The following is a 13,512-nucleotide window of genomic DNA, read 5'->3' as shown; positions in this document are numbered from 1 at the left end:
CCTACACATCATATCAGCTCATCTGTTCATAGCCTGACATTTTAGCATTTACACAGTAGCACTGTCATTTTAAAGGTAAACTATGCAGTATTGGCAATTTCCTTACTGTTTTCTCGGGTTTTGCTTCTTTTTCGCTGGCTCTGTCATGACGAATGTCTGAGAAACTCCATCGCTACTCTTTTTCTAGCCGGTGCCTGGCGTGTATGTATATTTGAATGCAGTAAAGCAGGGATGTCAAAGTCAAATACATTAGAGGGCCAAAAAAACAAATTTGCTACAAGCCGAGGGCCGGACTGGTTCAATGTTTATTAAAACATATTAAAATGACTGCATGTAACCTATTGAACCAAGACGTGTACTGTATTTTATTTAATGATTAAATGAATAATGACTGTGACTGAAGTGCGGGCAAAGTTTGCACAAATGTACGATTTTTCCCATCCTCACCGACCTTGTCATAAAACTTGTTTAAATGATCATATGATGCCACCTTGCTGCTTTGTCGTCTACATGAGCCTTTCTCAAACTTCTTTGACCTGAGGCCCAGTCAAGGCATACTTTGGGGTCATAGGGCCCACCTACATGAACCCACCCCCTCCTCCCACCCCCCATTAAATTATCATAATGATATCACAATTATTATTATTTTTATACTATATTGCTATACATGCACTTCAAAACAGTTAATGTTTAAAGTGCTAAGATTGTTCACAAAAGTTTGTGAAAACATGCACATCAGAGTACTGCTTTACTAATGTAAAATATAATTAGGCCTACAATAGTTTCATTGTTTTTGCATTGTTGCATGATGCTTGCATGAGAAATACTTCTCAAAACAACTGCGGTTATATGCCGTGGTTTTGGGATGTTTCCCTCATGCAAGCATCCTACACTGATAGAATATTTATACGTTATTTAATTACATTTAATTTGAATGCCTGAATGTAAGGATTCAGGAGACACAATACCAGCTTGTGTGAATGGTAAATGGCGGGTCAGATCATGCGTAAATCACTGATCTGGAGATCTTTAACTATGACTAATTAATAGTTTTTGGCTGACTTTAATACTTAATGCCAAACAGTGTTTTATATAGTCTGTGCTCTGTTTTTTATGGAAGTTGCATAAATCCACGTCGTTCTATTAAATGTCGTTTCATAATTCCAATAGGTTGAAGCTTAGCTTTGCTACCAACGTGCACACGCATGCATTGAATAAACGCTCATACCACGACTTAATTATATGCCTCTATGTTTGATGACACCAAATTAGCAAGTATTTCCTACTAAATGCAGAAATGTTTGTTTTCTTTTTCTGTCCGCGGCTCCTTGACCAATTGCGCAGCAAATTATCAGACGATGGCCCGGGAATAATTTCACTCTGCAGACCATTGTCCACATTGCGGAACGCGGCCCATAGTTTGACAAATGGTGACCTGCATGCTGCCATATTAAGGCCTTTTTACGGTGTGTTTTAGCCGGGTTTTCGCGTGGAAGGCTCTGTAGAAATTCTGATATCCTATTCAACTAAGTTAACCTGAAAGAGCATGCCGTTCAGATACCAGAATGAACGAGTTCACAGTGACGTTCATCAGGCAGTAGTAGCCTAATACAGTACGCTCAGTTCACGTTCGCTCAAAATACATATGAACGAGTGACTTTCGTTCAATGAGCGTTCAGGCACAACACTGGGGAGGGGGGTAACTGAAAGTTGACATCTGCCCTGACTGAATACTGATGAATAATGAAGCCGAGGCCCACTTGCGGCGCCGCAGTGAGTTCGTGGGCTACCGTTGCATTGCGTGGAATGGAGTATTGATGCGCAAAACAGCACCTGGCGGCTGTGGCCTGCGGGCCGGTTCTAATACTAATCAAATATCATCCCGGGGGCTGTAGATAATTCATTCGCGGGCCGGGCCTTGACCTTGACATGTCTGCAGTAAAGCAATTTGTTATGTCACAGTCAGGAGGGTTTATTATTATTATTATTATTATTATTATTATTATTATTATTATGTATAAATGTCTGATGTTGGGGGAAAATGCTTATTTGTGCACAGTGCACAATGAACAATTCCCTGTGATGGACGTTTTCCTGCTTTCTCATGTGGAACACTGTGATTGGTGGATGGACTAATTGGACTGGGGTGTGTGAGGGTTTTGCGATTGGGAGAATGGGGAGGTAAATCCTTTTATAGGGAAAGGGGAGGTTGTAGTGACGACGGGGAACCCAGGGCTGGCCTGATGACCGACCCTGAAGCAACAGCTGATGCGAGGTGGACTGCTGAATGACTGACCGCTGTGGGTTGATTAAGAGGACGCAAACTAGCGATCCATGAAGGAAAGTAACTTTGCTTATCTGCTGTCTTGCTGTGTGAGTGGGCCTTCGGTCATCTGTCTAAGTTTTAAGAACTGTCCTTTTCGAGAGGGGTGCCGACTTCCTGGAGCTGTGCAGCCTGACTGAAGAGAGGAGACAGCTGATATGCGCGATCGTGACGTCTGCTAAAGGAAAGTAAAACAATCATTCTGTCTTAGTGTGGATGAGCCAGCTCAAGGTTTTACGAAGTATTAAAACATTGTTCTCTCCCGAGGCGATTGCTGCGTGGAAGAGCGCCTGCCGACAAGGAAGTCTTCTGCGCATTTTGGACAGCAGTCTGAGGCGTGCCCTAACGTCACTGGCTGCAGGGAGGCGGACTCCCACGGAGACAGCTGCTACACCACCCGTGCATTGTGGGATTTGTTGTTTTCTTGGTCGGGCGAGGAGGGTGCCGCGACCAATGTTATTTCTCTGATTGGGGGCCAGCAATATGCGACAGCCGGAGGGGCGTGGACTGTGTCATGGTGAGCCCTCCCTCCTTATAACTGCTTGGGCCTATTGCACAATTGTCTACCTGTGTGGCAATTAAGAACAAACTGGACTGAAGTGATTTATTGTGTGCTTATTCCTATGTGGCTTTATTGGTGTTAAACGTATTGCTATGCAATTCTGAATGGTACATTCTGGAGTGCTGTGAATAATATTGTGTTTCTACTAGTGCTAGCCTGTGTGTTGGTAATGCTATTCCCTTTGCTGTGATTGAGTGTGTGTGTGTGGGCTATTTTATCTTAAGAGTCCTGTGATGTTCTTCTTGTTGCTCAGAGTTAGGCTTCTAGTGGCTTAACTGGTATTGCGGGCATTGTGTGGGTGATATCCTGGGCTTTAACAGAGGGTGGGCTCGGGCCTGACACTGTACACTTAACATCTTCTGCCGGCTCTGCATGTATGCTTGCTGCTGCTGCTCCCTTGTAATAAATAACTGTAAATTTATTCAGTGTGGTGGTTGTGTCTCAGAGAGGTTCGAATCTGCATTGTTAAGAGTGGCACGACAATTTTGGCGTTAGTCGGCAGGACCTCTCTTAAGACACAGCACCATGTCTGAAGATCAGCAGGCCGGTGGAGCAGCTGGACCTGTAATCAACAACATGATGATGGTACCATGGTTTTTAGGGGGTCCATGGGTGCCCAAGTATGGGGAAAAGAATGGTCCCCCGCTAGCAGAATGGCGTAGCCAAATGGAAATTTACTTGAGAGCCCAGACTTTGTCACTTCAAGTGCACTTCAAGGTGAGGCTAAGAGAGAGGTGTTATTGTTGCCCCCTGCAGAGAAAGACACAGCTGATCATATCTTTGAGGCCCTAGGAAGAATATATGGGGATGCTGTAACAGTAAGCCAGTTAAGGGCACAGTTTTTTAAGTGTCAACAACAAGCAGGGGAAGGGGTGGGGCCTTTCATACTGCGTCTCCGCGAGTCTCATTCCAGGTGGCGTGCGAAAGAGCCGACTGTGGGATCCGATGATGAGATGCTTCGAAGCCAGTTGGTGCTTGGACTACAGCCTGGCCCTGTACAGATGGAACTGCAGAGACGAGCACGCAGGGAACCCACACTGGCTTTTGACGAGGCATGCAAGGAGGCAAAGGCTATGGAGAAAGAAACGCAACAGGCTCATGCACCAATGGATGTGGAGACCCGCCGCACGTATAACAGTCCGACTCCGCCCCAGCCCAGCCATGGATCGAAGTCCTCAACCGACCCGCTGCAAGACTGGGGTAGCCTCAAGGAGGCAATGCGCACTGAACTGGTGGAGGAGTTACGTGCTCAAGTAAACGACATGAAGACCTCTCTCTTAGCAGAACTGCGCACTCAACGAACAGCTCCCGGGCCAACACCTCGACAACCTGACCCGGCTAGCAATAACAGTAGCCATCCACAAGGGACCCGCCCCCGCCGGAGAGATAGAACACCTCAATGGGACGACCAGGGACGGCCCATATGCCTCCGGTGTGGCCAAGCTGGCCACATGCAGCACAATTGTGTTTCTCAGGGACCAGTCGACCATCGCAGAGTGGCGTCCTCTGCAGACGGCAGTAGCCCCGCGGAAGCCCCAATGAAGACGGCCCTCGTAGGACAGTGCCCTGAGGTCGAGGTCCTGGTCCAAGGTAAGCGGTTCCCTTGCATCCTTGACACTGGGTCCCAAGTAACCTTATTTAGCCGTGGTCTCCTCAAACAGCATCTGGGAGATATTGAAATGAAAGATACTAAAGATGTCCCATGGCTAACTCTTAAAGCAGCAAATGGACTAGCTCTCCCATATGTGGGCTATGCTTTATTAGATTTTGAAGTGGGTGGCATTGCAGTCCGGGGGAAAGGCGTGGTGGTGGTAGAAGATCACTACCTACCCCCCACTTATGGGGTGCTTGGCATGAATGTCATTCAGTACTGTTGGGAGGGCCTGCGACAGCAGGGGGGGCATCAATTTACTTTGTTTAAGTCCACTCTCCCCAGGGCAGCCACAGTAGCATGGGATCGGGCATTCGCAGCTTGCCGCCGGCTGCGGGCAGAAGAACGCCGAGGCCCAAGTCTGGGGGTAGCCCGCCTCCGCACGGCCGAGCCAGTGCGGTTGGCTCCACAGACAGAGACTGCGGTGTGGGCTCATGTCCCTGAGGTGCCGAGAGCCAACCAGAGTGTGCTTCTAGAAGACTGTTACCATGGGGCGCAGGAATGGTGTGTGGGGCGCGCGGTGGCCAACCTTCAGGATGGACGGGTCCTCCTCCGAGTGTGCAACCCCCATCCATATCCGGTCGAACTGCCTCCTCGACGCCCCTTGGCGAGGGTCTTGCGGCTGTCTCAGGAGGACATCCAGGTGCCCAACCAGCTGGTGCTCCGGAGGGAAGATGAGACTGTGGTGGAGGTGGATGGTCGCCCTGTAAGCAGTGCCCTCCCGACCACTTAGCCTCTCTGGTCCATCAGGCGGAAGACCTGGCCCCTCTACAGCGGCGACAGCTCGAGGGTCTACTGGGCCGATGGCAAGGTACATTCGCACAGAGTGAGGAAGATTATGGCTGCACTGATGTAGTATATCATACTATCCCGACGGGAGATGCTGCCCCCATATGTCAGCGCTACCGACCCGTGCCACCCAGCCTCTACGCCGAATTGAGGACTCTACTACAGGGCATGTTGGAGGGGGGTGTTATTCGGGAAAGCTCCTCTCCCTGGGCCTCGCCGGTGGTACTTGTGAGGAAGAAGGACCAGTCCTGGCGGTTTTGCGTAGACTACCGCAAGCTGAACGAGGTCACGCACAAGGATGCCTTTCCTCTTCCTCGCGTGGAGGAGACATTGACTTGCCTGAAACGAGCTGAGTGGTATTCCACCCTCGACCTGGCCAGTGGCTACTGGCAGGTTGAAGTCCACCCATCAGATAAGGAAAAGACTGCCTTTGCCACACCTGTGGGCTTGTATCAATTCGAAAGAATGCCATTTGGGCTATGTAATGCCCCCCCGCTACGTTCCAGCGTTTAATGCAGCGGTGTTTGGGAGGGCAGGTTCACGATTTTCTACTCATTTATTTAGACGATGTGATCATATACTCACCTGATTTTGATTCCCATTTAGAACATCTGGGACAAGTTTTCTTGAAGCTGCAGGACCACGGGCTGAAGTTGCAGCCTTCCAAGTGTCGTCTCCTACAGAAGTCAGTAAAGTACCTGGGCCATGTGGTTGGAGGGGGTGGGGTGGCGACCGATCCCAGCAAGACCCAAGCAGTGCAACAATGGCCAGTCCCAACAACGGTGCGTGAGGTCCGTTCATTCCTTTGGTTCGTTGGATACTATCGCCGCTTTATCCCTGCCTTTGCCCAGAAAGCTTCTCCCTTGCATGCTTTGCTGAGGGGTACAGGGGGGCATAAGACTCGGTCCATCAAGTGGACCTCTGATTGTGAACAGGCCTTTAGCCAGTTGAAGCAGGCGCTCGTGAAGGCTCCTGTGTTGGCGTATGCCGATTTTACTCTGCCCTTCCGACTTTATACCGACGCTAGTTTACATGGGTTGGGGGCTGTACTAGCTCAGGTTCAGGGAGGGAGGGAGCGTGTTATCGCTTATGGGAGCCGCAGCCTGCACGATGCTGAAAAACAAGACCAAAATTACAGCGCATTTAAGTTGGAGCTCCTCGCTCTTAAGTGGGCAGTGACTGACAAATTTAAAGATTACCTCTGGGGGGCAACCTTCCAAGTGTTTACTGACCACCGGCCTCTGCTCCACTTGCGGACTGCAAAATTGGGGGCTGTGGAGCAGAGGTGGGTGGCCCAACTGGATAATTTTGATTTCTCGTTGTGTCATAAACCAGGGTCAGAGCACCTGAATGCAGATGCGCTGTCCAGGCTTCCAGAGGCCCTGCTGGCAGGACGTGTCGAGGCCCCAACTAATGGAGGTACGCAGGAGGTATGGGCAGAGCGGCAGGGAAGTGATCCGGACCTCACACTTATACGTCGGTGGCAGCAGCAGGGGCATGAACCATCTGCAGTGGAGCGGCAGACCCTCCAGTTGGCTGGTCGACAGCTGTTAAGAGAATGGCCTAACCCAACTGTAATGGAAGGGGTATTGCTGTGTAAAAGGCCGGCCTCAGGTGCACTGGGAGAGGTGACTGCGGTGGTGGTGCCGGTGGCAGACAGAAGGCAGGTTTGGACTCGCTACCATGAGGCCCTGGGTCATGCCAAGGGGTACCGACTGCTGGCTGCACTGAGGGAGAGGGTGTTTTGGAATGGTATGAACCGAGACAACCGCAGGTGGGTAAGGGAATGCACCCAGTGCTGCCTCAATAGCAACGTGGAGGGGCCAAGGGCACCGCTATGCTCCATCGACAGCAGCTACCCGTGGGAGACACTAGCCCTGGACTACCTGTCGCTGAACCGGGCTGGTGACCGGTATCCATACATATTGGTCATTGTAGATCTCTTCTCCAGATTTGCATTCGCAGTGCCTACAAAGGACCAGACAGCACCGACGACAGCTAGAGTCTTGTGGACCACGGTTTTCCAATCATTCGGGTGCCCAGAGAGGATTCTGACCGACCAGGGACCTGCGTTTGAGGCTGAGTTGACCCAGCAGTTGTGTGGACTCTACGGCTGCCACAAGGTGAGGACCACGCCATATCACCCACAGGGCAATGGAGCCTGTGAGCGTATGAACCAGACCATCTTGGGGTTGCTCAACACCCTCAGCCAACGTGAACAGGGCCGATGGATGGAGCATCTACCAGAGCTGACGCATGCCTATAATAACACGCCCCACAGTGTTACTGGGTTGGCCCCCTTCTTTGTCTTGTTTGGTAGGCATGCGCGGCTGCCGGTCGACCAGCTGATGGGAGTACACCGATCGGAGTGGAGGGGTAACACCCTCGAGTGGATCGGTGAGCATCATGGCCGCCTAACCTCGGCGTACCAGCTAGTGCGCCAGGGGACTCAACAGCGGCAACAGCAGGATCAGCGGCGCCATAATCGGGGCCGGAGGGCCCTGCCGCTGCTTCCAGGAGAGCGGGTCTTGGTCCGGGATTTCCGCCGCCGTGGCCGGGGGAAACTAGGATACCATTGGGATCCTAGGCCCTATGTGGTGCTGAACCAACCCTCAGCGGACCGTCCAGTCTACACCCTGCGCCCAGAAGGCCGGGAGGGGCCCACCAAGACTATTTCAACCACCTGCGCGCCAGCCTGCTGACTGGGGGACCGGAGTGGGACTCGTGGAGATGCAGGTGAGGTGGCAGGGGAGCGTAGAGTAGAGGGTCCAGAGCTGGGGTGGTGGCCAGTGGGTTTACCTGTCCTGGGAGGGGAGCCCGGGTCAGGGGGAACCACAATGATGAGGGAGGGCATGGCCCCTGAGCTTGAGGAGGGGGCTCTGTCTGAGGAGGAGGCGGGATCTGTCTCTGGAGCCCGTCGGTCACAGCGACCCAACTTGGGAGTTCGGCCAGCTAGGTACCGTGAGTGATGGTCGGGACGACCATTGATTTAGTGGGGGGGAATGTCACAGTCAGGAGGGGTTTATTATTATTATTATTATTATTATTATTATGTATAAATGTCTGATGTTGGGGGAAAATGCTTATTTGTGCACAATGAACAATTCCCTGTGATGGACGTTTTCCTGCTTTCTCATGTGGAACACTGTGATTGGTGGATGGACTAATTGGACTGGGGTGTGTGAGGGTTTGCGATTGGGAGAATGGGGAGGTAAATCCTTTTTATAGGGAAAGGGGAGGTTGTAGTGACGACGGGGGGAACCCAGGGCTGGCCTGATGACGCCGACCCCTGAAGCAACAGCTGATCTTGAGGTGGACTGCTGGATGACTGACCGCTGACGGGTTGATTAAGAGGACGCAAACTAGTGATCCATGAAGGAAAGTAACTTTTGCTTATCTGCTGTCTTGCTGTGTGAGTGGGCCATCGGTCATCTGTCTAAGTTTTAAGAACTGTCCTTTTCCCGAGGGGTTGCCGACTTCCTGGAGCTGTGCAGCCTGACTGAAAGAGAGGAGACAGCTGATATGCGCGATCGCATCGCCTGCTAAAAGGAAAGTAAAACAATCATTCTGTCTTAGTGTGGATGAGCCAGCTCAAGGTTTACTGAAGTATTAAAACATTGTTCTCTCCCCTGAGGGCGCATTGCTGCGTGGAAGAGCGCGCCTGCCGACAAGGAAGTCTTCTGCGCATTTTGGACAGCAGTCTGAGCGTGCCCTAACGTCACTGGAGGCGGACTCCACGGAGACAGCGCTGCTACACCACCCCGTGCATTGTGGGATTTGTTGTTTTCTTGGTCGGCGAGGAGGGTGCCGCCGACCAATGTTATTTCTCTGATTGGGGTCCAGCAATGCGCGACAGCGGAGGGGGCGTGGACTGTGTCATGGTGAGCCCTCCCTCCTTATAACTGCTTGGGCCTATTGCACAATTGTCTACCTGTGTGGCAATTAAGAACAAACTGGACTGAAGTGATTTATTGTGTGCTTATTCCTATGTGGCTTTATTGGTGTTAAACGTATTGCTATGCAATTCTGAATGGTACATTCTGGAGTGCTGTGAATAATATTGTGTTTCTACTAGTGCTAGCCTGTGTGTTGGTAATGCTATTCCCTTTGCTGTGATTGAGTGTGTGTGTGTGGGCTATTTTATCTTAAGAGTCCTGTGATGTTCTTCTTGTTGCTCAGAGTTAGGCTTCTAGTGGCTTAACTGGTATTGCGGGCATTGTGTGGGTGATATCCTGGGCTTTAACAGAGGGTGGGCTCGGGCCTGACACTGTACACTTAACATCTTCTGCCGGCTCTGCATGTATGCTTGCTGCTGCTGCTCCCTTGTAATAAATAACTGTAAATTTATTCAGTGTGGTGGTTGTGTCTCAGAGCGGTTCGAATCTGCATTGTTAAGAGTGGCACGACAGTTACACTCGTTATACTTCCTGACACTGAGGCCGTCCTCAGATAGTGGAATCCACTATATTGAAATCTCTTAGCTTCTTCTTCTTCTTAGAGGGAAAGCAGATAGATAACAAACGTTCAGAAAAAGTCCTGTTGGCAAATTTGAGGAAAAGTCGGTAAAGGGGCTATTTCACACAATTTGAGGGTGCTGAATTCAAATATGTTGTTTACCAAGCTCAATTTTGAGTTTTAAGCTTGCTAATTAGCATAATTCACATACTTTTTGGTTTTGCCATCAGATATCATAAGAATTGCAAAAAAGAAGGCATTAATATACTCTTTATGTATCAGATATGTTGTAGGACAGGACAGGAATTACTCCAATGACCCTCAAGAAGCAAATGAAAATAAGCTACAACTAAAATACAAATTGAAATCATAGCTAAAATTCAGTGTGACGTTTAGAAACAAAATAGATTCCTTGATAATAAATTGATAGAATAGTAGGTGACTGCTCATTTTTCTGTAGAAAGTAGGCTACTTTGTCACTAACTATTATGAACAGTTGTCAGTCTTTACAGAGGATTTACACTGTATTTTTTTTTACTGTAAAGACGACTGTGCTTGCCTAGTTAAAACATCTTATTGGTGCTCTTTCCTATCATTCAAATTCCAGCCATGCAGAAAAATGGAAGAGTGTGCTGTGCATGTTTGAGGAGTGCTGAAGAGTGCTATGGAGATTGCATTATTTGCAAAAAAATGTATGGTTATGGTTATGGTTATGGGACGCCTTTGTCCAAAGCGACACACAAATACAAAAACAACATAATATTTAAAATATAACAGGGAACAGATTAGAATGTTGGTCAAAGTATAATGAGGAGGATAGCAATAATAAACAATAATGTCAATTCAATCAATAGCCTAATAAAATAAGCAATGAAAATGAGGGAAAAAGCAATAATATAAAAACAATGACATGGTAAGACTATATTAAGGAGAATATCAATAATAAACAATAATGTCAAATTAATCAACAGCCTAATGGAAATAAAACAATATTATACAAACCATAACGCATAAGAAGCACTTAAAGAACTAAGTGCATGTTGAACAGGAATGTCTTTAGACCCCTCTTAAACAACCCAAAACTACCACAGGAACGGATACCACTGGGCAACTCATTCCACCATCATGGAACCACTGAGGAAAAGAGTCTTGAATTAGACCTAGTGTTTCAATTACATCAATTACGGTCATCAATTACAACGGCCAAGTTACGTGCCGATCTAGTTGGGGTCAGTGAAGTTGAGTCAAGCTGGATGTTAATCTGTTGGGGAATAGCTGTTTTAGCTGGAAACACCAAAACAATTTAGACAAGATATCCTTTATAGTGCAAAAAACAAAAAGAAACATTCTCCAGTGCATCATTACTGCATATGATGCTGAAAAGGAAGTGGACCTAGGACAAATCCTTAGCTATGAACTGATTAATGTCTCTGTACTGTAGCTATTGCAGATAGCGATGGTTATTTGTGAAGTGGAAATAAGTCTATCCTCACTCAAGTGCTGTCTAGCAATGTGGAATGTCCAGTAGTGATCACTGCAAAAACTGCTCATTCAACACTGGTAATAGATGCTCAAGATCTAGTTATGTCTTTAGGACACCCATCTGACTGCAGCACATTTAAGAAGTATGCAGGAAGTATGCAAGAAGTTTGTAAGAAACGTTTGTATTGTTATTTGGTATTTCTTATGTGGGAGCAAATGATGTTAATCAAAGAAATAGACCTAATGTAGGAATGCACACAGATATTGCAACAGATAATGGTGTAGGCCTATCTGATGAAGACCTGAGTGGTTAAAACATACTTAATAAATTACACTGGGAGCAAAGAAGACTATCTTCACTTTTTTCCCTTTGCAACTGTCAAAGAAATCCCATAAACACGGGAAGGCCTAGGGTAGCCTACATCAGATGGCCTAAAGATTAGGCTCTTCTGCATAGCATTAAGTGATTTGCATCCAGTAATTTGAACACTGACCTTGATCTAGCCTACTTTGGCTATTTAAAGGTAATTTATTGCCAAAACACCACACAATATAATTGAGCTATAACAAACAATAAAGGACTTAATCACACACAAACTACTATTTTACTGACTACAAAAATAATAATTATGTATGAAGTTTAGAAGTTTAAAACCCAGAATTGACCAAAAGTGTACCAAATTCAACACACATGATTCAATACACTTGGAGGAGGCCTTTCTTTTCCAGATATTTTAGGATTTTGATATCGTTTCAGTATCGAGTATCAACATATTTATGGCAAGTATTGTATCGAAGTCATAATTTTGGTATTGTGACAACACTATGCCAGAGCCACTCTGTTTTCTCTGCTCTACCATCAACAAGTGATGCAGCTCAGTGGCATATTAGAAGAGCTCATTATCATGCTCCAGTATGGAGGCAAGCACACATACCAAATCCAGTGTTACTAGAAGTAAAATGTTTTTTACTTGTTGGTTGTTGCTGACGGTAGATGCAGTTCTGCATTAGGCTTATTCCTGCTATCTAAGTTCATATGTACTGTGGGATATATTCTGAGTTGAAGGTTATCTGTGCAACTTGTTATTGTGATGAAATGCATTAAACACCACATGAGTGACTCACTATGTTAGCAATAAAAAATACGGTTGTTTTGATTAGAATTTCCGAGTTTATTACATGTTAACTGTAATCATCATCATTTGTTCCCATTATGTTGACACTTCCCTGAAGCAAGCCATCATCCCATCATGTTTCAAAGCTGCCACCATTATACCTGTGCCAAAGAAAACTGCTCCATCCTGCTTCAATGATTACCGCCCCGTGGCACTGACACCCATCATCATGAAGTGCTTTGAGCGGCTTGTCATGTCACACATCAAATCCATTCTCCCCCCCACCCTGGACCCCTTCCAGTTTGCATACCGAGCCAAACGGTCCACCGAGGATGCAATCTGCTCTGCCCTCCACCCAGCCCTCACCCACCTGGAAAAAAGAGACTCATATGTGAGATTGCTGTTTATAGACTTCAGTTCTGCATTCAACACCATAATACCACAACAACTCATCTGAAAACTTGACAAACGGGGCAGCCGTGGCCTACTGGTTAGCACTTCGGACTTGTAACCGGAGGGTTGCCGGTTCGAACCCCGACCAGTAGGCACGGCTGAAGTGCCCTTGAGCAAGGCACCTAACCCCTCACTGCTCCCCGAGCGCCGCTGTTGATGCAGGCAGCTCACTGCGCCGGGATTAGTGTGTGCTTCACCTCACTGTGTGTACACTGTGTGCTGTGTGTGTTTCACTAATTCACGGATTGTGATAAATGCAGAGACCAAATTTCCCTCACAGGATCAAAAGAGTATATATACTTATACAGTACCTACCTCTGCAACTGGCAACTGGACTTCCTCTGTCAGAGGCCTCTAGTAGTACGTGTTGGCAACTATATCTCAAGCAGCATCACACTGAGCACGGGGGCCCCCCCAAGGCTGCGTGCTCAGTCCGCTGCTCTTCACCCTGCTGACTGCACTGCAACCTACAGCAACAACCACATAGTGAAATTTGCTGACGACACAACTCTGGTGGGTCTCATCACCAAGGGCGACGAGACAATACAGGATAGAGGTCGACCTTCTGACCACGTGGTGCAGGGACAACAACCTCCTGCTGAACGTCAGCAAGACCAAGGAGATTGTTGTTGACTTCCGGAGAGGTCACACCCAACACCTGCCACTGACCATTGACGGTGCT

General features: G+C 47.9%; 1 protein-coding gene across 1 annotated transcript; it reads left to right on the top strand.

The window, feature by feature from the left end:
- The first annotated feature begins 3,599 nt into the window (after window positions 1-3,599).
- LOC125301779 lies at window positions 3,600-8,027 on the top strand. Its single transcript, XM_048254514.1, has 2 exons — window positions 3,600-4,475; window positions 6,661-8,027. The coding sequence occupies exons 1-2, from the start codon at window positions 3,839-3,841 to the stop codon at window positions 8,025-8,027; spliced, it is 2,004 nt and encodes a 667-aa protein (XP_048110471.1). The 5' UTR covers window positions 3,600-3,838.
- The last annotated feature ends 5,485 nt before the right edge of the window (window positions 8,028-13,512 follow it).

Source organism: Alosa alosa, chromosome 10 (genome assembly GCF_017589495.1).
Source record: "Alosa alosa isolate M-15738 ecotype Scorff River chromosome 10, AALO_Geno_1.1, whole genome shotgun sequence".
In the NCBI taxonomy this organism is placed as follows: domain Eukaryota; kingdom Metazoa; phylum Chordata; class Actinopteri; order Clupeiformes; family Clupeidae; genus Alosa; species Alosa alosa.
This window is presented reverse-complemented; position numbering and strand designations above follow the sequence as displayed.